The sequence below is a fragment of the Panicum virgatum genome, chromosome 9K (assembly GCF_016808335.1).
Source record: "Panicum virgatum strain AP13 chromosome 9K, P.virgatum_v5, whole genome shotgun sequence".
In the NCBI taxonomy this organism is placed as follows: Eukaryota; Viridiplantae; Streptophyta; class Magnoliopsida; order Poales; family Poaceae; genus Panicum; species Panicum virgatum.
This window is the reverse complement of record NC_053144.1, coordinates 29108382-29135714: the sequence shown is the minus strand read 5'-3', so window position 1 is coordinate 29135714 and position 27333 is coordinate 29108382. Positions and strand designations below refer to the sequence as shown.

At 44.9% G+C, this 27333-nt stretch overlaps 2 protein-coding genes and 1 pseudogene across 5 annotated transcripts; 1 reads left to right on the top strand and 2 right to left on the bottom strand.

The window, feature by feature from the left end:
- Positions 1-11573: 11573 nt before the first annotated feature.
- LOC120651147 lies at positions 11574-13260 on the top strand (annotated as a pseudogene).
- Positions 13261-15262: 2002 nt separating this feature from the next.
- LOC120651146 (translation initiation factor eIF-2B subunit beta-like) lies at positions 15263-22644 on the bottom strand. 4 transcript variants are annotated; one of them, XM_039928538.1, is made up of 9 exons: positions 22444-22644; positions 22193-22350; positions 19404-19691; positions 19058-19187; positions 18281-18388; positions 18081-18183; positions 17879-18004; positions 16806-16999; positions 15263-15833 (listed from the first exon to the last, which is right to left on the bottom strand). In XM_039928538.1, exons 1-9 carry the CDS (start codon positions 22494-22496, stop codon positions 15743-15745), a joined length of 1251 nt encoding a protein of 416 aa, XP_039784472.1. In that variant the 5' UTR covers positions 22497-22644; the 3' UTR covers positions 15263-15742. The 4 variants fall into 4 exon arrangements, with proteins under 4 accessions (XP_039784472.1, XP_039784473.1, XP_039784474.1 ...); XM_039928539.1 differs by having other exon boundaries at positions 19058-19184; XM_039928540.1 differs by having other exon boundaries at positions 19410-19691.
- Positions 22645-25327: 2683 nt separating this feature from the next.
- Positions 25328-27108, bottom strand: LOC120648664. Its single transcript, XM_039925373.1, has 3 exons — positions 26371-27108; positions 25831-26229; positions 25328-25729 (listed from the first exon to the last, which is right to left on the bottom strand). The coding sequence occupies exons 1-3, from the start codon at positions 26485-26487 to the stop codon at positions 25718-25720; spliced, it is 528 nt and encodes a 175-aa protein (XP_039781307.1). The 5' UTR covers positions 26488-27108; the 3' UTR covers positions 25328-25717.
- Positions 27109-27333: the final 225 nt, after the last annotated feature.

Genomic DNA, 27333 nt, shown 5'->3' with positions numbered 1-27333 from the left:
ATTCGTGCTTGGGCTATGTTTTTTGACGGATCGGCTTGTGATGATGGGTGCGGTGTGGGAATTCTGTTGGTCTCGCCTCGTGGAGTGACTTACTCCTTTTCCATCAGAATGACTGCCTCATGCACCAATAATTTGGTGGAATATGAAGCCGTTCGCAAAGGGATGGAACTACTCCTCGAAGCTGGTGTAGAAGCGGTGGAAATTTTTGGAGATTCAAAATTGGTGATTTCTCAGCTCACAGAAGAATATAGATGTGAGAGCGAGGCTCTATTTCCGATATGGATGCAGTGTCGTGAGTTGATGTCACAATTCAGGTACATCAATTTCCACTGGATACGCAGGACTCTGAACAATGAAGCCAATGATTTGGCACAGATGGCTTCCGGGTACAGGGAAACAGCCGATGGAGTTGACGTGGAGGTTCAGTTTCTAGAACCCGGAGACTGGAGAGCCGATATCTTCAATTACTTGAAGGATTCGGCTCGGGGGGCACCCAGAAGGATAAGACTCAAGGCCATGAAGTATGTTCTAATAGGGGATGACATGTTCTACATGACCTTGGAAGGACTACTACTTAGATGTCTAGGACCTTCAGAGTCAAATCGGCTCTTGCATGAGGTTCATGAAGGAGCTTGCGGTACTCACCAATCGGCTCATAAGATGAAGTGGCTGATTAGGCGATCGGGATATTACTGGCCTACCATGCTTGAAGATTGTTTCAAATATTATAAAGGATGTCAGGCATGTCAGAGGTTTGGCAAAATTCAGATAGTGCCAGCATCAGTAATGAATCCTATCATCAAACCGTGGCCATTCAGAGGTTGGGGCATGGATATGATTGGACAGATCAACCCGTCGTCTAGCAAGGGTCACCAATGGGTCTTAGCTGCTACATATTATTTCACAAAGTGGGTAGAGGCAGTGCCCATGAGATCAATAGCGTCAAGAGATGTGATCAGCTTTGTCAAAGAGCACATCATCCACAAATTTGGAATTCCTCAAACTATTACGACCGATGGAGGATCGGTCTTCATATCGGAGGAGTTCAGAAAGTTTGCCTATGACATGGGGATTAAGCTGATCAGATCATCTCCATATTATGCCCAAGCTAATGGACAGGCTGAAGCATCCAACCAGAGCCTCATTAAGCTCATAAAGAGAAATATCGATGAATATCCTAGGCGCTGGCATGAGGTGTTATCAGAAGCTTTGTGGGCATATCGTATTTCATGTCATGGGTCCACCAAAACATTGCCGTACCATTTAGTCTACGGCCAAGACGCTGTGTTACCATGGGAAATCACGGCGGGATCAAGGCGTGTTGAGTTTCAGAATGATCTATCCGCTGAACAGTATGCAGCCTTGATGAACGATAATGTGGAGGACCTGACAGAGCTAAGGCTTTGGTCGCTGGAGAAGATCAAAGAAAATAAGGCTAAAGTTGCTCGTGCGTACAACAAGAAGGTCAGGCCTAAGGATTTCCAGGTTGGAGACTTGGTTTGGGAGGCAGTATTTCCATTGGGAACTAAAGATAAAAAGTTTAGTAAATGGTCTCCAACTTGGCATGGGCCGTACAAGGTTGATCAAGTCTTGCCTGGGAATGCATACATGCTCGAGGAATTGGACGGTGTCAAGTTTCCTGTTGCTGTCAATGGCCAACATCTCAAGAAATATTTCCCGAGCATGTGGGAAGGCGAGTAACAAAAAGCCGATGAGATCCATCTGGCTGCAGTGTAATAGGCCAACACGTTGAGTTGGCCGCAAAAAAAATCATGACAGGCCAGCACGTTGAGTTGGCCAGTAAGAAGAAAAAAGAAAAGAGATAGGCCAACATGTTGAGTTGGCCGGTAAAAAAAATAGTAAAATACATATGAGAAACGAAACAGCCGATGTGTAACCATCGACTTAAGATGTTTTTAAACAAGTACAAGTTTTAGGTTAACAGGCAGTACTAATTGTCTCTTGAGCCTATCTACTGGTTCAGAAATTCTTCTATGGCGTGGATGGCTTCTGTGCGGACGGTGTCTGCTCGTGCTATGATTGCTTCGTCATCTTTGTCATCGCCTGTTACTATCTGCCGACTCAAGGTGCTTAGCTCTGCAAACTCTGCTTGTATCTGCTCGGCTATTTCCTGGGTTTCTTGTTTGGAGTTTGCAATGGAAGCTTCCTCGGCCTGGATGAGTTTCTTGGTGGTATGAACCTTCTCTTCGAGTTCTACCAGTTCTTTCTTCAGGAGGTTCAGTCGGTTCATGTTGGCAGACACGTCAGCTTTGATATCTACAGTTTCTTTCTTCTGGTTGAGGGCCTTGCACTTTTGGGTAATGTCAGCTTTCAGAGAAGCTTGAGAGCGACATGCTTTCATCCTTTGTTGTGCTTTATTCACTTCTATCCGAATGAATAGAAGGTTGCTGGCTGGCCAAAACTTGATTTGCAATGGCTCCGGGAGTTGGGATTCTATTTGCTTGAAGATGTTCTTTATCTTGCTGGAATCATCAACTAGAGTAGTGATCGGAGCAGATAGAAGATTCTTGATGAGTTGAAGCCGATGTGCCAAATTAGCCGATTGCTGCGAAGATGGTGTTTCTGCTCCAGGGATAGTCAGACCCATTGATGCCGGGTCAAAGGAAAGTAAACCTGAAATGTCAAAATCCTATGGACATATCTGGAGTTAGAGCAAGATGCATTTATGGAGCTATCGGCTGATTCAGAATTGGTTTTGTAATGTTACCTGTTCTGGAGAAGTCTTGGGCGGTTCAGGAGCAATCGTCCTGTTAAAGCTTGTGTTGACATCGAGAACATTGACCGTATCGGTTTGTTCTTCGTTTGCATCCATAAGTGCATCAGGAGTTGCAGCCATCTCATGTTGTTCCAGGCTTTCTGCATTGGGGATGTCTTCAGCTGCGTCCTGAAAATAAAATTACAGTCAACCATGGTATATATGTATGAAATAAAGGAAAAGTTTTGAATGATGAGTTACCTGGTTGGTGTCGGACTCTAATGGATTTGGGGAAACTGGTGCTGGTTTCTTGATCACTCGCCTCGTGATCATTTTCCTTTTCTTGGTCAAGACTCGAGGGGCAACGCTTGCAGAAGTTTGTCTTCGCTTGGAAGCCGACTGAAGTAAGTTTGGCTGAACAGACATTATCACTTTCTTCATTGGTGGTGATCCTTTGCAGAAGAGTACATCAGGAGCAGTTGGAAGAAAGTGGAATGACTCCCCAGTGCTGGTCGTAGGTTCTGGACCATCTTGTTGCTGCTAACAAAGAAAGCAGGATTAGCCAAAAGAAAGGAATAGAGAGTTTGGAGGGAATAAAGTGCATAAATTCAGTACCTCTTCCTCGGGGATTACATATTCAAGATCGATTTGCTGCAGTCGAGGACCTAGAGCTTTTCTGAAGACATGAGTTTTCCATATGTTCCACCAAGTATCAAAGCCGATTGATGAAGAGGTGAAGGACATATCGGCTGGTATTGGAATGTGGAGATTATCAAACATGTTGTAGCATCTCGAGCTGGTGAGACCATCGGGCAGATCGGCTCTGCTCTCCACCAAGTGGTGAATATGGAAGTGGGGAGGGACCTGTCCTAGGCCAAATTGCCGAGCTGCTATGACTGGCTGGTAAGATTCATAACCTGGCTTGATAATTCTATTAGAGGTGCTGATGCCAACGGGGAGGAAGCCAGGTGCCGAGTGCTGTCGTCATCGGCAAAACTATCTAATCTGAAGGCGGTTGGGTTCTCAAAAGATTCAGATTCAGTGAATGGGAAATAAAGGGGATTATTTAGTCCTTTGTAGAAAACTCTGAACCAGTTTGCTGCATCTGTTGAGTTCAATACTGCCAGGAAGACTAAATAAAGCTTGGCCATAGCTAGTACATCTAATTGGTTTGTCACTCTCATCAGGGAAGGAGTTCGTGGTTAGACCTTGGAAGTTGGGGATATTGTGCTGAAAGTACAGTTGTGCCCACAACTGAATAAACCACCAAGGGCCTCCAGTTCTCAGTTTCTTGTGGTTAAGCAAGTTAGATGTCATTAAATGGAGATATCTGTAGGTTTCTCCAAGAAAGAGTTTGCCTAGGCCGGTGTGATTACCATGGACCAGGTGATAGGCTAAGGGAAGATAGTTCTTAGTTGGGGCTAAAGAAGGACCACAGAAGATGAAGTGCTCTAGCCAAAGATTTAAAAAGGCTGTGTGTTCCTTCTCAGTCACTGGACCTTTTGTTTTCATGTGCTGACTCATGTAAGTGTCCCAGTTTGTGCAGTTAACTTTGGAGGAAAGTTTGAAGGGGACTTCTGTCATTTTGTGAGCAGCAGGATTAGGAGAACTAATGTCTAGGCCAGTGATCATGGTGACATCCAGCAGAGTAGGGGTCATGGGTCCATGACCAAAGAGGAAACAATTCGGAGTATCAGACCAGAAATAGCCGATGATTTTCAGAATATTTTCATCTTTGTCAAGTGGAGATAATGATAAACTAAGTGTATCGGCTATGTTCAAATCCTGCCATAAGGGCATGTGACCTTTTGCTACTCTGTTGTACCATGTAATCCAACTCTCAGGGGGATTAGGCCAGGCTCTTAAGCAGTCGGCCCAGAGGTTCAGATCGATGTTTTGACTCACATAAGGAATCCTATTTGCTTCACAAGAGATCAAATCTATGGGGTTTTCATGGGTTCGTGGGCCAAGACAGAAAGATTTTGAGTTGGAAGGATGCGGCAGGAGGATGTCTGACACCTGAAGTTCAGAAATTCAGAAGTATGCGTATGGTGTCATGTTTTAGAGTTTTAGTTTCGGAAGCTTGTCATGTTTTAGAGTTTTAGTTTTGGAAGCTTAGTAAACTGAAGAAAACTAAAGGATTAGGCTGAATATTACATTCAGGCCGCAGATTGCCGCATCATCGATTGCAGACCTTGTCGACTGAGCTGCAGAATCTGCCATGATTCAGATCTGTTGACTTAGGGTTTGATTGTTGTAGGCTTTGATTCGAATTCCGGCTGCTTGGAGAGTTCTTGCTCGGATTTGTAGAGCTTGGTTTTCGAATTATGCTCGGATTCAAGAGTTCGGTTCAAGGTGGAAGTGTTACTCTACTCTTGTGCGGGTTACTTCTAGTTTGAATCTCGTCGGCTTTTGGATATTTATAGATGCCTGATGCGTTGCCATCGGCTTTTTTGGAAAGTAAGTGAGTATACGCGGAATTGAAGGAAATTCGATTTCATTAAAAAGGAAAGATCATTACAAGGAAAGCCGATTTTACAAAGGAATTAATCCTTCGGCTTTGTGATCCTACTCCTACAACGCTACAGCACTACTTCAACTGTTCGTAGGTGCCTAGTACCTACGGCGCTTGGGGCTTCGGGCCGGCGCATCCCCGCTACTGTCGTCGTCGTTGTCATCATCGTCGTCGTCTACGCCGCTGAAGGCGCTGCTGTCGCCTTCAGACCCGCAGTCGCTCCAGCCGTCGCCGCCGCCGCTGTCCTCTTCTTCACTGTCCTCCTCAGAGGACCTGAGGAACCGAAAGGGCTTTCCGACCATCGGCTCGTCGTCATCGGACGGGGAGTCAATCTCCTCTTCCGAGGAGGGGTCGACATCGTCCGAAGAGGGGTCTTCCTCCACGCCGCTCTCTGACTCCTCCCGGAACAGGAGCCGGAGGTCTTCTCCTTCAGTTTTGGGCTCGTCCTCCTCGGAGACGACCCCGAAATCGAACTCCTCTGCATCCCAATGCAGAGGAGCCAGCGCTTCGTACGCTGCAGTCGGGTCCCACTCCGGCGTCAGCTCCGGACTCTCCGGAATGGAGTCGATGGAAGAAGCAGGGAGGGGGGAAGAAGAAGGGGAAGAGGAGGAGGAAGAGTCTCCGAAGGAGTTGGAGTCGGAGGAGGAAGAGATCACCATTACTGGTGCTGGAAGATTGGGGTTTTCTGTGCTACTGGCTTTGGGAGGAAGAAGGAGTTTTGCCGTGAAGAAGAGCCGATTCGGGGTGAGATTAAATAGTGAAAGATGGAAGATAGATCGGCAGCTTCATGTTCTACGAGAAGCCAGAGACGTTGCATCTTCCTTGGTGGTTGCAGTGTGTTTAATGAGCATTAACGGGAAGATGAAGCGACGGATTTGTTTTGGAACTATCATTGCCAAAACCAGGGGGCATGTGTTATCGCCGTAAATTAACAGGATTAATTTATGGGCTGAAATCAAGATGGGATTAAAGCAGAAGATTGAAGAAGGCTTGTGAATCGGCTCCTGCGTGAGCATCTGGGCCACATGGGCCATGTATCTTAGATTTAGTTTAAGATTAGAAATAGAGTCCAATCGGGACAAGATTAGTTTAGATTGTTTCCCAAGTCTCCAGACTATAAATATGTACCCTTTGTTATTCGTAAAGAAGAGCGTCATCACGTCTCGCAAACAACAATCTCGGCGCATCGCCACCCCTAATCCTAGGGTTTCGTCCAAGTAAGCGTCATGCTGCCCTGATCGCTTCTCGCGATCAGGGCAGCGTTGTTCTTGCTTTTACCTTGGTATTACTCGTACTGAAGCGTTTTTTATGGCGAGTAATACTAGTTATCTTGATGTTCGTAGCAAGGCTTTTAGTAGATCCGTTGTGCTTCGTTGCTTATCATCTATGAATATCATGTTGTCTCTGTGCAGTCACGTTTCAATCTCATGCTAGTTCTTGTCGCATAGAATTAGTTGCACAGAGGCAACACCCTGCTTCTTTTAAGTTTAATACATCTGATCTGTTATGATTTGCTCTTATCTTAAGAGTTTGCGTAATATCTGCTAGGTTATGCCTTGCAAACAGGTTGGACGATCCGGTGGTGTAGTAGATGCTTTATCTTAGCCTTGATAGGGATTGTTCTGGGAATCGGCTCTTGCTAGTTCTTATGCCTCTGTTTTGGGTTATGGTTTAGTTCTCTGTTATGTTCATTAGGCCTAGTCACGTGTAGGATGACCCGATCTAGCAGTGAGGCTTTTATCATCGTGGATTAGATTAATTAGATTTAATTGAAGCAGCCTTATAGTTATTTGTTTTATTCAACAATATCTGGATGCAAACAGATCATCTGACACCAGGACTCGATCGGCTCTTTAAAGCCGATGCAAGAGTCGTCCCGGGGAGCCGACCACGGTTCGGACTTATGTTTACACGTGTCTTTTTATGCAGGAAACTGTTTGGAGCACGTTCGCACCCTCCTGATCGGGTATAGGTCAGGTGGCACGCCCGGCTTTCCATACATTCTCCGGGCGCGTGACGGAATTGCGGGCTGTCGACGAGAGAGCAGTGCCTGCCAGCGCCCCGGCGACTTCCCGGCTCTTCGTGTTGCCTGTCGCTGCTCGCCGGTGGGTTTCGACCGACAACAGTATGTCGACCGTAGTACTCCCCTCCACGGTCTGACCTTACTATTTTAATTCTTTTGTCAAGCTGATTTTCAACCTCAGCTTTGAATATTTTAAATTTATCCAATGCCTCAGATCTTTCTTTAATTAGATAAATGTAACCATAGCGGGAGTAATCATCTGTGAATGTTATGAACGAATCATAGCCATCCACACTTTTCACAGGAAACGGGCCACATATATCAGTGTGGATTATTTCTAATGTTCCTGCACTTCGTTTGGCACCCTTTTTAATTTGCTTTACAAATTTTCCTTTAATGCATTCAACGCATTGTTCAAGATCAGAGAACTCTAGATGAGGAAGAATTTCACTCTTCACTAATATTTCAATTCTCCCCCTCGAAATATGGCCTAAACGACAGTGCCATAATTTCGATGAAGTATCTTGAGTTCTCTTTCTTTCCTTTGTTTCTTTCTCTGACAAGGATTCATTTACATTCACATCACATACAGAATGCACTTTATTATGCATAGATAATAAATAAAGATCATTGTAAAGGAAAGCATCACCAATACAATTATTATTAAACCATAGTTCACATTTGCCATTCGCAAAATGACAACCAAAACCATCTGTGTCTAAGCGTGATACACTGATCAAGTTTCTTTGAAGCGAAGGAACAAATAAAACATCTTTTAATACAAGCATGAAACCATTAACTAGCTCGAGGGAGACATCGCCAACAGCTTCCACATCTGCTTGTACTCCGTTCGCGACTTTAATGTGTCTTTCGCTTCTTAGCGTAGTCCTTGTCGAACGAAATCCCTATAAAGAATTTGTAACATGCACAGTTGCACCAGAATCAATCCACCAAGTAGATTTAGAAAACTGTATATACAGGGATTCATTAACAAATGAAATTACATTCTCACCATTCTTTGTCATTATCATCTTTAAGTAGCCGGGACAATCTGCTTTACGATGCCCCTTGTCATGGCAGTGGAAGCACTCATCTTGAGCTGGAGGGCGCTGTTGCTGATACTTCTGTGGCATAGGGGCTTTGTCTTTGGTTTTAGAGGAAGAAGCAGCATGGAAGGGCCTTTTCTTGTTATTATGCACAAAATTGATAGACCCACCATTCTGTTTTTTGAGTCTATCTTCCTCTTGCGCACACATGCCAATTGCCTTTTCCATATTCCACTTCTCTGGCTGTGAGTTATAGTTTACAACGAATGTTGCAAACTCTTTTGGCAGAGAGGCGAACACCAGGTGCACCATAAACTCTTCCTTGAGATCCAAGTTCATTGGTTTGAGCTTGGAGTTCAAGGCGCACATCCCCATGATATGATCTCTTATAGTACCAGCATTGCCATAGTACCTCTTTGTGACCAACTGCTCTATGATCTGTGTGGCATAAGTCTTTGAAGAACCAGTAAACTGGTTCTTTATCTTTTCAAGGTACTCTGCAGCTGATTCATACTCTCCAATTGAACCCAAAATGTTAGGATCAATTATGTTCTTTATCACTGCCACACATTTTTTGTTGGCATTATTCCACTTTATCTATTGGAGATCATAGGCCATCTTTAAAGGAGCATAGTCCCTTTCCTTTTCCTGCAACTCAGCATCAGTGTCAGATTCCCCTCTCACTGGAGCCGGTGGCTCAGTGGGCTTTGGAGTGATGATCATCTCATCCACCTCTCCACAGACGAAAGCAAGATCAACCTTCTTGATCCATTCGCCATAGTTGTCTCCTTTTAGAGTTGGGATGTGATTGATGAATCCCATCAAGTTCATCCCGGCTGAAAATTTCAAAAAATAGTGAGAACATAATAACAATAATTGCATGTAATAATTTCAACATTGGTCAAAAATAGAACATACAACTGTTTATGCAATTAAATCTATATCACCGTTGGGCAGAAATAGAAATAAATGCACAAGAACTATAAAATTACAGTATTGTAATTAACAACGTTGGTCAGAAAATTATCAATACCATAATCCCCAAAAATGCTTTAAACATGCTCTGAAATTTAATTGTCTCGTTGGTTCGAATTAAATTAGAGAGCAAAAACTTTAAACTTTGCAGCGGAAACATGTAAAAATTCTATTTTCAGAAGCAATATTATGGACTTTTATTTCTAAACAATGTACACGTTGGTGCAAAATTGAATATAGATCAAAACTATATTCAAAATACTATAAAAAGACTTCTGAAAAATAGAAAAAAAAACAATTGAATCTATCACTGTTTAAACGGCCCGGACGAGAAATCGGCCCGAGGCCCACACTCTCGCGCGCTATGCGCGCATTTCCCTTTTGGGCCGGCGGCAGCACGCCACGGCGGCCCAGCAGGCACCCGGCCTGCCCGCACGCGCGCGGCGCCCCCGCGCCCAGGCCGCAGCGTGGGCCTGGGCCGCCAAATCGGCCGGCGCGCGGCACCCACCTGGGCCTAAACCGGCCTGCTCGCTCGCGAGCGCTGTGAGCCGTCGGATCGAATCCGACGGCTCTCCGCCCTTCTCGGCGGATCAAAACCGGCGAGCGCCGGCTGCCCCCCAACCCTAGTTTCATTCTCTCCCTCCCCGTCTTCTCTCTCCACGAAACGGCGGCAGCCATGAGTGGACGTCGGGGAAGGTAGCGGCGACGCCGCCGCCGGCCCTCTCGCCGGCGCGCGTTCTCCCCCGTGTGCGAGCACGCCGCCGTCCAGCGGCTTGGCGGTGGTGCCCTTTCCGAGCCCGCGCATAGAGAAGGCGTCCCGAATCCACGAGCGGCGGCTCCGATCTGTGTGCCGGCGAGCCGGCCCTCTATTGGGCTCCCGCGCGGCCGGTGGCCGACGGGGGAGCCGGCGGTTGGACCCAGGTAAGGCCTCGCCACCCTTTTTCCCTGAGGGTTAGGATTAGGGTTTCAAATTTTCTTTTCTTTTTCAATTTGCATCGATTTGCCTTTTCTGTCTCTTGATTCTTTAATTCGTGACCGAATCTACATTTCCCATCTCGATCTACACCTAGTGTAGGCTCTGATACCAATGGTATACTTCTAGGATCGACTAGTGCACGGATCGAGCGGGTATTTCCTTTCTCTTTCATTTTCATGAGTACAAAGGGGTCCTAGATCTAGAACATAGAGTACACAGAGAGAGAGGGAGAGACCATCACCGCCAGTGCTTGAACTCGATCCGGCGGCCATCTCTGGTTCGCTGATTTAGATATGCTCTAGGGCAGCGGCGAGTGACGCAGCAGCTTCACGGTCGCGGCGGCGTTGTCGTGGACGACGGTGCCACCGGCGACGAGTAGAGGACGATGGCGGTGGCGGCGGTGGAGACGCCAGTGGAGTCGAGGACGACGGCTGGTGTGGCGCAGTGGCGGCGGCTTCCCGTTGCTTCTGCGCACCCTCAGATCGGGCTAGGGTTTTTCGGTGGGTTTGGCGGCGCACGGCGAACCTCGTGCTGTGTGCCGCCGGCCTCCACCTCTCTTTATAGCGCAGCGCAACGGGAGCCCACCAACTATGTGTTGGGTTGGGCACCCCCGATCAAGGCGCGGATTAAGGGCCAAATAGGAAGGAGATCAATCCAACGAAACCATCTAGATACACACCGAGTCCGCACATGTAAAGGATCGGAATATGCCTTGCACAGATTCTATCTTATTCCTGCACGCGTCAAGTCTCTAGTCTTCCCATTCTAAAAAAAAAATAAAGTCTCTAGTCTTCCCTAGCTCTGACGCTTTACTCTTCTGCCTGACGAGTGACGAAGAAGAATTAAATCCTCCCGATGACCCGGTTGCCGCTGCTTGGACATGCATGGATGCCACAGTCGGCGACCGACTCTGACGACTGAACCGGCCGGTAAGACTGACTGACCAAATCACGACGACCTCTTGGCTGTTGTGATGGTGAAAACCCCTGTGAAGCACTCACGTTGTGCACCATCAATAGGCTCGCCTTCGTTCCCCTTCGCTCCCTGCTTCCTGTCTGTCCTCGATGCTAACCATGGCATATGCCGCGAGATATTCCCAGCGTAAGCGTACTGACTCGCACGAGCTAGCTAACCCGGCTTGCACTCCTCCCCAACGATGATTCGTCTCCCTCGCGCGTTGCATTTGCCAACCCACGACGCCATCACAAATACTTATTTATACTTATTTATATATATGCATATATATAAGTTAGTGAGTAGGTGTTCTGATAATTTTAGGTGTAGATCTTACTTGCTTACTAGCTACGGGCTGTTGGGGTTGAGCTGAGCAACCCGACCAGCTGAGCATTGTGAGCGAGGCAGGAGATCAGGAGGAGAAGAAGTTTGGGAAGAGGCTGAAGAAGCAGGTGGAGGCGAGCCTCCCGGAGTGGAGGGACAAGTTCCTGGCGTACAAGCGCCTCAAGAGGCTGGTCCGGCTCGTGCCGTCGTCGCCGTCGCCGCGCCGGAGGGCCGCCGAGGTCGCCTTCCTGCGGCTGCTCGACGCCGAGGTCGACAGGTTCAACGCCTTCTTCCTCGAGCAGGAGGAGGACTTCGTCATCCGCCACAGGGTCGGTCCCCCTCTGCCTACCATACGAAACGACGGTTCGTGTAGTTGTGTGACGTGTGCTCCCGTGGGTTTCCATCCGCCAGTGGCGTGCAGGAGCTGCAGGAGGCGGCGAAGAAGGTGGCGGCGGGCGGCCGTGAGGGAGAGGCCGCTGCGGAGGTACGGCGGGTGCGCAGGGAGGTCGTCGACCTGCACGGGGAGATGGTGCTGCTGCTCAACTGCAGCGCCATCAACTACACAGGTTGGGGTTGGTTCTTCGGTCTCGCCGTGTCGGTGCTGTGCCTCTGAACTCTGCTTTCCCTCTCTTGCTCCTGCACCTCTGTTCTGCTACAACAGACCAGATTCCAGGTTGTACATTTCAAATTGTGGTCTTTGTATTAAAAAAGGATTGACTACCGTACCTAGCAAAAATCATGGTAGGAGCACATGCCATATAGCCCAACAAACAAACTTGTCGTTGATTTCCTAGCATCAGGAGCTGTGTCCCATTCCTCCCCCCCCCCCCCCCCCCCCCCCCCCCCCCAAAACTGACTTTTGACTGGAACTTTCTCCTGGATTGAACCCTTCAACTAGTAGACTAGCCATATTCAGCCCATCAGTCACCCATACCAGCTGCTTCGTCTGTCTGCAGATGTTTTCATTATGCAACAATTTGGACATGTCGCTTGACCATTCTTTTTTCTTTAAAATCAAAGGATGGCGAATTGACGGGTGAACTTTGCAGGGCTGGCCAAGATCCTCGAGAAGTACGACATGCGCACAGGCACAGGGCGGCTCCTCCGGCTGCCCTTCATCGAGAAGGTGCTCGGGCAGCCCTTCTTCGCGACGGAGCTCATCTCCAGGCTCGTCCGCGAGTGCGAGGCCACCATGGAGGCCGTGTTCGAGGCTGGCGGAGGGCGTTCCAGCGCCGGTGCGACCCCGTGGCGGCGGCTGCGGCGGCGACGTCCACCAAGCAGGGCATCTTCCGGAACACCGTGGCCGCGTTGGTCACCATGGGCGAGCTCCGCAGCGGGAGCTCCACGTACGGGCGCTTCTCGCTGCCGCCGATGGCCTCGCCGGAGTTCGACCTCCTGCGGTGCGTCCTGGTTGCCGATCCCGTGCCCATCTGAGAGGTAGACGCGCGGGGAGTTTCAGCTCTGGTCTTCGATTGTTCTACAAGTCAGGCCATGCAGAGGAATTTTAGTGATGATGAGTAGTTTGAGCGTTCAGACATGAAGCCCCGTTCGCAATAACACCCAAGATTTTGTTTTTGTTTTTACTCCGGCTGCGGCTCCTCTAATGAAGCAGCTTCTCGGACGGAGCTAAAGTTATTTTAAAAAATATGACGCAATGACTCCTATTTCTCATGAATGAGTAGAAAAATGTCAAATGTCCAATGTATTTGATGTTACGTTTCCCTCGGTTCACTTGATGCTGCTTATATAGCTGAAAGCAAACAATTCAGATTGTTTAGTGGGCTTTCTAAAGGGAATATGGGCTATTAGGCCCAAAAGGGAACAGAGAGATCGAGATAAAAAAAAGAGAGACGGAGATAAAAGAGGGCTCTGCTCTTTCGGCCGGCCATGGCTGACATCCCGAGTTCAAGGCAGGGTTTTATTTCCCGACCGGTTAGCGGTAACCGTCGGCCTCCGGTTCCGGTTTACCGAACCGGTTTGATCGGTTACCGGTCGGAACCGGTCAAATTCAAATTTGAATTTAAATGGCGCAGTTCAACCGGTTCGTACAGGTATACCGGCCGGTTTGACCGGTTTACCGGCCGGTTTGACTGGTAACCGGTCAAATTCAAATTTTTTTTTTGGTTTAAATTCAAATGCACGCAAAGTATACTAAATAAATATTTGTATAACATATTTTAGTCTAAATGAACCCTCCAACCCTCTTTTGTACTACTTTTACATTATATTTGTATATTTTTGTATGTACGTTTTTTTGTTTAATTTTAAATCCCCGCAAACTATACTAAATGAACGCTTTTTTGAGAAAATTTGACACCATAGATTCGTCGCACCTTGAAGTATTTTTAGGAATTTTTAGGAATTTTTCATTTTTTTGAATTCAAATTTAAATTTTGAATTTGGACCGGTTTCATACCGGAACCGGGCCAGACCGGTTTGACCGGTAACCGGTCAAATCGAACCAAACCGGACCGGTTACCGACAGTTTGGTGAACCCTGGTTCAAGGTCACGATGAAGCTAGAGCTGAATTGAGTGGGTGCACTGTTTATGATTCTGCTTCTAGTTCTCTAATTTATAAAATGGAAATTTTATAATTAATATTGAATTTTCGTTTCGAGGTGGGTGCCCAAGCACCCCTCGGAGACAGCGTAGCTCCGCCCCTGGTCAAGCCGGCGGAGCAGAAGCAAGTGGCAGAACCGATCGCCTGAGATATGAGAAGCTTGTTTGTGGTGGAAAAGAAAATGGTGGAGGGCAGCACCGGATTGCAGGCGGCGGCGACCCCGCCTCTGGCGACGCCGCCGGCCAGCGGTGCGCACCCCGCCGCCGCCCTGCGCGTGCCACTCCACCTCTGCGGCGCAGCCACTGCATCTCATAGCCGCCCCCGCCCCCGCCCCCGCCCCCGCCCCCTCGCTTCCACCGTTCCACGTGATGCCGGGTCAGCACGTCCTCGCCGCTCCACGCGATGCCGAGGACACCAACGCCATTTAACATGGTGACGTCAGGAGGAACTGGAGAAGCAAAAAAATTCAGCTTCATTCTCGCAGTAGGCCGTTTTGAAGCTGTTTTGAAGAGAACCAGGTCGGCTTCACCTGGAGCCGGTGAGGGAGCCCTACTAAAGGGGCCTTGTACATGTTATAATATAATTTCCTATTAATAAATAATTTTAATTTTGAACAAAACCAAAATGACGAACTAATGGGTTTAATGTTTATCAATCGAACATGGGAAAACATAAACTTGCAGTACACAACTAATCTCCTAAGAATTTTCCCCCCAAAAAAAGGACAGGTTTTAGATCAATTTCTAAAGCTGTTAGATAAGACCCCTTTTAGTTCCCAAAATTTTTCCGACGGTACCCGTCACATCGAATCTTTCGACACATGCATGAAGCATTAAATGTAGTTAAAAAATAACTAATTACATAGTCTAACTGATTAGCCCGAGATGAATCTTTTAAGCCTAATTAGTTCATAATTGGATATTATTTGTTAAGTAACAACCAAACATGCTACAGTAACTTTTCGCCAACTTTTTACAAACTAAACAGGGCCTAATTGATGCTCCCTCCGTTCCAAATTATAGGTTGATTTAGCAAATTTAAATACATAGCTTTCGCTATGCATCTTGCTAAACATTATGTTAGATACATAGCAAAAATTATGCATCTAGATCTGCTAAAACGACCTACATTTTGAAATGGAGGGAGTATATTATATCAAATGAAGTACTACCTCCATCAGAATTGTCTTTCGAGTTCCTTTCTTCGCACTTCAGTCGAAATGACTGAAAATGCGAAAAAAATCTAATGCAAGGATGTTAGTTGCTCAGAAAATTCCATCTGAGTGCTCAATAGTAATTGATACACATGAAACAGCTTGAATTTAGAACAGACAAAATTTGGCCCAACCCAGGCCAGGCTGCACGGATATGAAACAGCTACTCTCTACACCCTATATCTTCTATAGCTAAATAACCACCCATGATAGGTCACACCCCCATTTGCTCGACAGTTTACACCCAAAATGCCGCAATCGATACAGCTACCGAAAGGAGAATGCTTGCATCAATTTCCTACAGTTCGACAGTAACTGAACGCACAATTGGCGATTTCACCAAAGAGAGCAACATCTGTAGGGCGCAGACAAAGATTGTGATAATGAGCACTGAAACACCTGTAGTGAAGTTGCCTTTTTAGAATGCTTTTCTGCTCCTTCAAGATGTTGACTTGCGTCGCACTACTAGATCATCAGCTGAGTAATACTCAGCAATAAGCCGGTACATATAAGATGGACTATGCCCTCCACTGTCAGGCAAAGGTAAGTATATCAGGAAACTAATTGAATAGTTTAAACAGAAGTGCACAATACGACAAGTGTTTGTCAAGGTGTGGTAGCAAACAAAACATGCCATAAAAGTAAATGTAATTTCAATCCTTAATCAGTTCAGGAAGGTGTCTGAACTCTAAGAAACAAAACACAAGCCAAATCTATAATGTGTTTTTTGTTGAATCAATGTGCTCCTTGAAAGAAGGTTGGGCACCACTATGTGGCATGTTCTTTTTGTGGCTAGTAATTCTTAAACGGTGTTGGACAGCTGATAGGCTGGCCAAACAAGATGTACCACATCCTTCCTCATGCCCACATTGCGATCAGGAACAAGAAACTACTCAATATCTACTCCTTTCACATGTGAGGGCTAGACAAATCTGGTTCATCCTTCTTCAGCAGGTGGGACTGCAAGCTTCGACTCCACAGCCAGGCGTGGTGTCCTTTTCAAGTTGGTGGTGTGGAGCACTGAAAAGGATCTACAAGCTTTTCACAAAAAGGTTTAATTCACCCGTCAAAAACTTGTAAACACAGGGGCGACCGTCCTCAATGGGGTTGTTCCTGATGTTGTTCATCGGTGCTAAAAGGCAGTGAAGGAGCAAGGTACCCTGTGGTGTGCTGTAAGAGCTAGACCTTGAGGATCTAGTTGTGGATAGGCTAGCCTGCTCCTTCTGTGGTAGTCCTTTTCCATTTTTCTTGCAGACGAGAATGTCTAGTTTACCAGGTGTAGTGGTGTGTATGTGTTGTAATTATAACTCCTCTTTCATGAAATGACACGCAACTCTAGTGCGTGTTTGAGAAAAAGTAACGTAGGCCAAAATAGTTTGATCACATGGGAATTTGCATGGCATCAACACACCAGGCACTGAAGTCTCTCTGGTTTCACCAGGCACATATCTGTCCTTTACTAAGTTACTATATCCCAGAAAACAGATCCAGAGAAAACTTACGTATCAGTGATGAATAGGCTCACAAGCTTCGGCGGCACATAGTCAAATGTCGGGTTGACAACGTTCAGTAGGAGACTACCATCCTGAGTACTGAAATTCATACAATCTGAAAACTCGCCGAAGTCGAGCAAATCAGACGGTGATTTAAGCTCATTCAGCGAAACCTCTGGGTTGTGTGGATACAAAGGACACAACTGGGGCACAAGAAACAAGATTGTTAAATGTTTAACAAGATATAAAAAGATTGGTACAACAGAACTTCAGAAGTAGATTCCAATTCAAATTATTCTAGGTGAACGGACATTCAAGTGCAAATAGAACCAATTGCTCTTTAAGCAACATGAGAGGCCATTCTCAATCATCATTCTGGAATATTTGCAATAAAACTTTTTAAACTTTAACCACTAATATACACAAAATATTGCAGATTTCAATGAAGGGTTATCACTCCATCTGGTAGCAAATATTAGTTCTTTAGGACACTGTCACAGTTAGTTTGACTAGTTATTTCTATGGGCACACTATTACCAACAAAACAAATTACACATTGTAAAAATACATTTGATGGTGAATCCAGTGGTATTTTTTTCTTGTGATGATGCTAAAATTGAATGAATAATAATTGAATGCAATTGAAGATGTGCATGGTACAACAAACATCAAGAGTCTAACTAAGCATGTCACCTAATATGAAAAGAAAATAAGTATCATAGAGATCTCCTGAGATGAAAATAATTTATATAAATATAAGGAAGAAACTAGTAGTATCTGAATTGATGTTGAGGAAACATTTGGCTAATATGTATCATGGTGTCACCCTAAATCATTGGCAGCAGCATCTAAGTGCTTTAAGTCCACTTCTGTTCATTTAATAACGACATAGTAGCAAGTGGGCGATAATAGGAGAATGCACCATGCAATGAATGTTGATCGGAGTATCAAACAATAAACTATGGAGGCATGCAACTTGTAAACAACAGGAAAATAGAGATACTGATTCTCTTTTGGCTAATTAGGTTGCAAAACATGGGAACAGATATCATAAAATAAATGCATTAGGTACATAAACAAACCTTGTGACTACCAGCAACTACAACAAAGGGCACAGCATGCCTTTGGGCAGCAAGTGCAACCATGTTCATCCCTACTGGTGCAATGACTCCACCATTTGCCATTACAGCATGAGCTCCAACTATGACCTTAAGATAAAATCAAGAGTTATATTTGTAATAAAAATAAAGAATTTGCAAACGAACAATAACCACACATGTGTACCATGTTAACTCGAGAGATCATAGCAAAAACTGCTGAATCTGTTATAACAGTAGTTTGTACACCTTTCTCAACCAGTTCTTTTGCAAGAATATGGCCCTGATATCTGATTCAAACATCAATGTTAACATAATGAGTCAAGCAATAGGATCATGTGCATAAAAGACAATCAGGTTACAATAAAGGTCAAATAACAAACAAACCTTGGAGCACCTTCTGCAACAAATACACGAAAAGATCTCTTCTTCTCCTTTGCAGCATACAGAAACTCCTTGACAGTTCTAGAACGACCTAAAGTGAGGATTACCTCACTGAAGCAAATAATAAACAATTAGCTACGGTTAGTATTTAAGTAAGCCAGCAATATATATCAGCTAGCACACAAGTATTTATAGGGGAAATCCAGAATATAACTAACATAATAACATCATGGGCTAGACCGCTAGAGCAATATCAGATTCTTCGGATATTGGCCTGTCGAACCTATATTGCTTATATGCTAAGGACAATGTTTGAGGTAAAATACTCTCGAGCAACATGCAAGTATAATGCAATGGGTTGTTTACACAAAATAAACTTTCATCATATCAATTCAAAAGACAAATAAATCATCAACAATATTCATCTATGATTGCAAGAAATGACAGAGAGAATGTTTCTACCAATGCCTTTTCTAGAAATCTAGATGTGACAGTAAGCAATATCACAAATCATTTGGATGGATATTTCCATGAAAAGTTGTCCATTTGAAAAATATTTTTCTCATTAATTAGAAATTAATATTCGCTCAACTGAAAACCACACAAGAAGTACTTGCCCGTTTGAGGTATGCTTTAGCACGTGTTAAACGTATCAAGAATACATATCATATGAAATAGCTCAAAAATGTACTTCATCACTAAAGTAACTCAAATAAAAAAGGGGAGTTCTACTATATTAAAAAATAATATTTCTAATTGTTAGCCAAAGCACAATCATACTTTTGGTGAATAAGTTCCACAGCTTGCTCAGAAATCGGCTCATAGCATGAGTCAATCTCATCAATAAGATCACCAATGGCTGCAATCACATCATGCTTCAGTTTCCTAGTTGAGCTCTTATCTCCAGCTGCTATAGCAGAAAAAACATGATTCAGTGCCAATGATGGTGTAAACAAGCAGTCTTTACAAGTGTAACATATTCAAAATATGGTTTTAGTATAACCATTCCTTAAAATGATATATTTTCTAAATCATGTAGGAACTATCAAAAATAGCAGACCAGGTGGGATATTGAGTAGTGAAAGAACTGTGAGAATATGCATTGAAAGATAACTCAAGAATATACATTTACTTTTTCCGTCTGAGTCCCCAGCTGATGACGCAGTGCGTGAAATTGCAGGACTCACAGGAATATCTTCTAGGAGAGTCTGCAAAGAAGGTGCCCGAAGAGCATTTCTAGCATGTGCAGCAAGAACAGCAGCAGACAATGAAGGGCGATCATCATGTTCACTGTCATATTCGTCATCGCTGTCAACGGTAACAGAAAGGCCTTCAATACCAACTGCTGTAGCAGATATATCCTCCTCTTTTATTATATGCAAAACACGTCTCACAATGTTTCCAACAGCAAGCTCTGCAAAAACAAAGTCGCATTAATATAAAAGTTAGTATTACAATAAAAAAGGATATGTCAGGTATCATTTGTCTATCGTCCACCAATCGATGCCAACTTGTAAGGTTGTAGCACTGTTCCGTGAACTTGCATTTTACTTTTCTGTCCCCCATTTGCAGCAGATTTAGCTCACTTCTCATCCTTTGATGATGCAGGAGTTCAAAGCGAACCAGCAAAATGTCCCATGCATCTGGGCCAGAGCATAGCTTTGATGGCACCGAGCTCATGGAAATAAAGCAAGGCAGCAGTTTGTTCGAATCACAAGGGAATGCAGATGGCCTCGAACATGATTGAAGAAGGGAAGGTGAAGAAGACGAATCTGGGGGATTTGAGGTGGCAGTTTGAAGAGGCTACAGTTCAGTGGCTCACCAGTCACCAGCTCCTCAGGCAAGAGGCAAGGATGGTAGCAGCAGTACAGCACACCCAGTGGTAGGGGATTAGGTGGCAACCATCTTTAATGTCAATTACATCTTAGGATTGCTTGGCACAGCACATCATCTATTATTTGATAATTGAGACAATCTAAGGTGCAGATAAACTACAAGGTGAGGGGAGGGGGCTAAGGAACTGAAGTGCAATTTTAGTGACACAAATGGTACAACCTTGGAAGTTCAGTGCCTACAGAGTAATTGTATCTAACTATTTAACAGTGCACAGTGTTTACGCGGATGTTCATCCATCTAGTACTGTTGCTCACTCAATTTTATTCAAGAAGAGTATGAGTATCTCGTTCAAGCAGACACCTGAGCATATATACTGCCCAACTCTATCCAAAGTTCTAGAATTAATTTCCTTACTCCGAAACAACCCAAACCAAAGGAGTCCTTACAGTATGGTAAAGAATGATTAAATTACAAAATAAACTTCGTCGCTTGGGCCCAACTATGACTCAAGACTCCATGTTTGCTCCGGATATTGCATTTATTACACTCAAGAACATAAATTTACTTTTACATTATGCTTCATTGACAGATTGGATGCTACAACAATTAGAGAGCTATGTTAGTAACAAACAAAATGTTCAAGGTAGTTCCTTTAAATATGGTACTAAAATAAAATAGGCTCCAACAGCAGCTCTCAAATTCAAGCAACTATGAAGTTCGGATTTTCAAGTACAAGATGCCCTCAGAAGCCTAGACATACTAGATATGACTCAAACTCAATACAACTATACATCAAATTAAGGGAAAATAGTACAACATCAGAGCTTGAGGCAACAACAAGAAAGCCTTTTTAGTCTGAAGCATGTTAAGGTAGGCTAGAGACGAAACCCAACATGAACCACCAACAAGAAAGAAAAACATATAAGTTTGAGAATAAGCTTGAAAATAAAAAGTAAATATAATATGAGAACTTACATATGTACATTTTAAAAATTAAACTACATTGGGGAATGAACATCAAATGATTTTTCTTAAGTTATGTTATGCACCAAGTTAACGTTTGCTGAGAAAACATAAAGTTCAATAGCAAGGAAATACATCCCATTGAACTGAATCCGATGTCTCTGAGATCAACTCAGAACACACATCAAGCCACAATCAGTGCCGTTTAAGCCAAACAATTAGGTGTAAATAGTGAGGCATACTAATAATAATCAATGGTCCCAAATACCAATACTTATCTGCACAATTTTAACTCAGATGAGCCACCAGGGATTGACCTCACCGAGTAAAGATAAGAACTCGTACCAGGATTTACCATTGTTGGCTAAAGCATTGTTGGCGAAATCTTACTTACCTAACAGGCCAGGCGGCGCATTTGCTACTTACCTAACTAACAGAGCAGGCAGGCGCATTTGCCAGAACAGGCGCATTTGCTGGTCCAGTTAATTACGGATTGGATATGACAGTTCATTACTTTAAATTCTGGGGACTGCTCATTTCTTTGTTTAGCATTTCTTTCCTGAATCAGAGTTTTGAGTAGCCCGAGTGAGGGACGGACATGAAATTAAGAAAGAGCCCGCACGCAGGCTTCTGATGAGTGGCAGGCTGCAACTGTGACATGGGAGCCAACAAAATTCAATTACAGTAAATGTTGCATAGCTATCCTTAAGTTTATGGAATGTAATTCATGAAACAAAATGTAGTTTTCTAAGGTACTAAGCAAACTAGCTCCAACAGCACTGGTGCTGGCAAATTACAATCAAATTCATATGCACTAGGCCATCCCCATTCTTTAATATGGTGGTACAATTGTGAATTGGGAACATATAGAGGACCAATTCTCACAAAAAAAAAAGAATCAGGTAAATTTTACAAATCAAATCCAATACACGGACATTAACATTCTACAAAAGCAGTAAACATCGCCCCCTATTCAGCAAATTATCCTTCTTATCAGTACTTGAGGATTTAGTGATACACACAGGAGAAATGCACGATGAGCAAAACCACTAACTCTCAATGTAACTGGAGCACGATAGAATCACAATTCGGTAAAGTATGAGTTGGAGCTTTTACCGATGGGATTGGCGGCGATGAGCTGCTCCCCGACGGCGCGTACGGCATCAGCGAGCGCGGCCGCCTGGTTGGCGCTGCTGCCCATCCGGTGCTGCGATACCACCGACCGCAGAAGCTCCGCTGTCTGGCGCGCCACGGCATGCGAGCCCTCCACCTTTCTGACCAGTCACCACAGATATGCACTGGAATCAGCGCACCAGAGCAACGGCGACGGAATCAGATGGGGAGGCCGGGGTGAGGCGGCGGCTTACCGTCGCTTGAGCTTGAGGACGAAGTCTCTGACGAGCGGCTGCACGTCCGGCATGGCGGCGCGCGCAAAGGGGAACCCAAGGAGATGAGGAGGGGTTCGGATTTGGGTTGGGGATCGGCGGCGAGGAGCAAGCTGGGCGGGGTTAGGGTTTTCCGCGGAGGAAGGGGAAGGGGAACTAACAATGACGGCACCAAGGCTTTACAAATTTTACAATTCGGTTCTTGTTTTTGAATCCTGTAAATGTAAAGATGAAAAGAAAAAAAAGATTGTATCCTGGTGCCGGGCATAACATTACCAAATTTTAGGAAAACAAAATATTTTCTTTTAGAGTAAATTGCACTCACCCTAAAACAACTTGTTCGGTGGATGCAAATTGGTCCAACAACTTGTAAAATGCTCAATTAGTATAATAACTTGATAGGTGAGTGCAGATCGGTCCAACAACTTATAAAATACTCAATTTAATGCGATAACTAGGCAAATAGGTGCATTCACAGTCCAAACATTACACAGCAATATAACTAATGTAAGGTCTCAATAAAGAGTATATTCACGTTAGAATAAATTATTAAGTATTATTTGACAATTGATTTTCATGCTGCACCTGCGTGGCAATGTATTTGGCTAAGATAAGAACCCTCAATGTTTAGAAATTAATGTTATGACTTTACATTAATTATTTTTGTATAGTGATTTAGTTTTGATTAAAACTATTTAATTTCATATTCAATAATAAAAAAATTCACCCTCACTGTCTCCGATATGTTTGATTATATGTGTTGCTAAGCTAAAAAAGCCAATATATTGATATAAAGTGTTGATATCTTTTAGAAGCTTGGTACGTATATTTTTAAAGCCTCCTATATTCGTTAGAAAAGAAAAATGAGCTAAATAAACATAAATAAACATCAACATTGTTGAATACATGAGCCGAAGCGCAGAAGGAACCTAAGGTTTCAGTGTCTCTCTTATCGACTTCAGTGTTTGAGTGATGCTAATGGTGTAATTCTAAAATTTGATTGAATTTGAACTAATAAAAAATTGTACATAGTTGAAAACAACAACTGGATCACCATTTATAAAATTTAAAAATTATTAACGTTCATCTACTTTGCTTAATATGTTTCTGTTGTAATGGTAGTTAAATAATATATTATTTTTAATAAAATCATAATTAAGTAATTTATTTTGAGAATAAAATTATTGGCGTCCATTGCGATAAGAAAATCTATGGTCTAGTAATATATTCTGATGTGAATATACTTTTTTATTGTGACCTGACATTAGCAAAAACATTATCGTGTACCGTTTGGACTGTGAATGCACTAATTTACAAAGTTATTGCACTAAATTAAGCATTTTCTAAGTTTTTTATCAATCTACACCCACTTGTCAAGTTATTATACTAAATTGAGCAATTTAGAAGTTATTAGACCAATTTGCACCCACCTGCCAAATTGTTGTATGATGGAAGCATTTTACTTCTTTTTTTAAGGTTCATCCCTAAATCCTCACGTATTGTCTAAGATCTACTAGTGTAAATCATAATCCAATTCCACACACGAGCATTAGCAAATTTCCCGACAGTACACCTGATCTACCCGACCTAACCCGACCTACAAAAAAACCGGTCCCACCCCAACCCGATTAATCCGTGTGTCAGGCTCGGGCCAAAATTTTCGACCCGATAAAAAACGGCCAGGATCAGGCCAAATTTTTGACCTAAAACCCGACCCAACATGACCCGACTTGAATTTTATACATAAAGAATTGGATTTGACCAGACCTAACCATGTGTTGAGTCGGGCTTGGGCCAAAAAAATCCAGCACGATGGTCGGGTCGGGCTACGTATGAACCGAACAAAATAGTATTGGATTTTTATCCGATCCAAACCCGACCCGATCCGATAAATGATCGGGTCTAGTTTCATGTGGGTGGGGTACGGCCAACGTTGCATCTCTCTCCTCTTTAGCCTTGTCCTCTCTCTTTTCCTTTCTCCATTCCATTCTTCTCTCTCCTCCAACATCATATTCAAAATTTTAAATCTTTCGCTATAGCTTCCTCTATAGCCGATATAGTTATTTGAGGCATGATACCGCTATTTGAACTCATGTGTAATTTAGCTATTATAGCCATAGCCTCATTTAGTCCGCTATTAGCTGTATTAGAGTCCAACAACTAAATCTCTTAGCCCACTATTCAGGACCATGATAGATCTCATCGAGAGAGACGGTCCAGCAAGGCATGTGGCGTTAGCTCTCTTGAGGGTGCCCGCGGTGCATGTCTCTCCTGCCCTTTTCCTTTCACCACTGGGAGATGGGACTATGGGAGATGGTTGGGCCTCCGCCCGTTGCATGGCTCCGAAGAGCCGAGCTGAGGTGACAACTTTGAAGGGTGCGCGCAGTGTTGGTTGTAGCAACGCGGGTTCCTCTTCGTCTTCGCCGCCACGAGGAGGGCCTATCCACGGAGCCTGCATGCTTGGCTTGTGGAGTTGTGGTGCCGGTGTTCGACGAGCCAAACCATGGCGGTGGACGGGTGGAGAGACGTGGATTGACTGCCGCCTGGTGGCAGAGACCACGGGAACGGGGGCGGCCACGAGCTACCACCATCAGCGGTGGTGCGGCTAGCGGTCGGCTGGCACGGGCGAATGGCGGCTAAACTTAGTTTTCTTTTTTTTTCTACTAGCAGAGACGAGACGCACGTGCGACATGCACGTGTTAAAAGAAAATTAAAAGATTTAAGGATCCACCAATTGTAATTCTTGCATTAAAAAGAAAATACTATGACTATGATTATTTTCATCTATACATCATAGTATATATAAATGATAAGAGATACGGGAATCACATATAAACTTACAATTCTCAAGTCAAACATGTAAAAATTGAGCCAAACTTATATTCTATTATGTATCTTTAAAAAACTTAAGCATTACATCCAAATGGCAATCAACAAATGCCAAGCCATCATACAAGTATAGGTTTTTGGTTTGTCATTCTCAAAGGGGACAGGAACTGTAACAACCATAAGTCCATCTTCAAATGCATGATCTTAAAGATTGTCATCATTTTGGTAACCCACGAATTCTACTTCTGGCTTGAAATTCACAATCTGAATAATTCACGAGATGTGTCCCCATCTCGAATCCAGAGAATTAAAGAAGTGTCGAAACAAATTCCATCAACCAAAACTACATAGTCAGAGAGAAGTTGGCTCGACGGCATCCTCGCCCTCGCCGTCCTGCTGCTCCCCTTGCAGGGCGTACACTTCATCATCATCGCTCTCGCTGCCGCCGGCCAACATTATACATCAACATAATAACATTCACAAAAACATATATTAACAAGTTAAATATTTCTTTCAACTAAGTGCGGCCATTCTTATTACCTCAATACCAGAAGTCTCAGCTAGCTTGGTGGCGGAATCATAGTAGGACATCCGAAGCATGTAATCGACCAGACCAGGATCCGCTTCATCCGCAGGTCGTCCCACTCGGCATCGTCGCTGGTGCGCTGGTGGTCGCCAGCCGGTCCAGACGAGCTCGGCACCTCTGCACCTGCAGCTCCTCCGTCTGGAACAATGAATTAGATTGCAGGGACGGAGGAGGACGTGGTAGTTGCCAGGGTCGAGGAGGCTGACGAACGCGGCAGCGGCATTGTTAGTGATGCCGCGGACCCGGACCACGGAACGGCCGGCCTTGCCGCTCTCCCTGTCATTGTGCAGGCAACGCTTGAGGATGGTCGCCAGCACCGGTGACGTTGAGGCCTGTGTGTGCGGAAACAGAAACTAAAATCTTTGGTCAGACCAGCGCGCCGGATGGACGGATGGGCGAACGAAGCAACAGGTGTTTAGTCGTTGGTGAACGAGCAGAGCAAATGCACCACGAGAGACGGCCGTCGCTAGCCGGCCAGACGTTTTGATGCTTACCAGAACAGAGGAACGCGCCGGGATCCTCCTACACCCACCGGTGTTGACGACGTCGATGTCAACGTCTGCGGCAGCCGCGTCGCCGGCGCCGCAGCAGAGCCGTGGTGCCTCGCACATCTTCCTCTGGCCTTTTGCCCTCAAAAAAAAAAATCTTCCTCTGGCCTTGGAAAAAGAGTCGGTGAATCAAAACCATAAGACCTTATCCAGGCCATGTAAGATTCGATTCGATGAGATATAAGGGATGGAAAAAGGCTAAGGTGAGTTGAAACTCTCTCTCTAGCTTCTCTGACCACTCCGGTCCCGGCGGCCACAGCTCCACACCGCCGGTGTCCCGTTCCTGCAGGTGGCGAGGTTGTGCCTTCAGGGGTTCGGCGGGGCGACCATTGCCTGCGCGTGCGGCTCCTGTTTCTCGTCCTGTGTGGACATCGGTCGCTGCTACCTCGCACGGAGTTGGTCCGTCTAGGAGAAGCCACTCGCCGCCCTCGAATGCCACTCGGTCGGCAAGGTCGCAATCCACCGGTCGTGCACCCACGATCCCGGAGGCGTGCTTCCCATCCCCACAGCGGGAGGAGGGCCCTCCTCCGCCGTCTTCGTCGCCACTTATTTCCCCCATGCCGGCTGGTGATCCTTCCCGGCGCCCTCACTCGGAGATTTGTGTGGTTCCTCGGTCGCAGGAGATTGATGCCGTTGAGGCGAGGCTCTCTTCGAGCGCTCTGGTCGCGGTCGTGGGTGGCTCCCGCCCTGCTGTCTCCCCTTGGCAGGTGGGTATGCTACTGGAGGAATTCCTTTCGATTCAGCATGGAGAGTATCACTCTGTTCGGCAGCTCCAGCACCCTCTAATCCAACAGTGTTTTTCTCTCACACCGCTCCAGCACCAGCTTCTAGCCATCAGCCAGCCAACAGTATTTTTCTCTCACACCACTCCAGCCACCAGCTCCAGTTCCAGCCCAGCGAACATAGTTT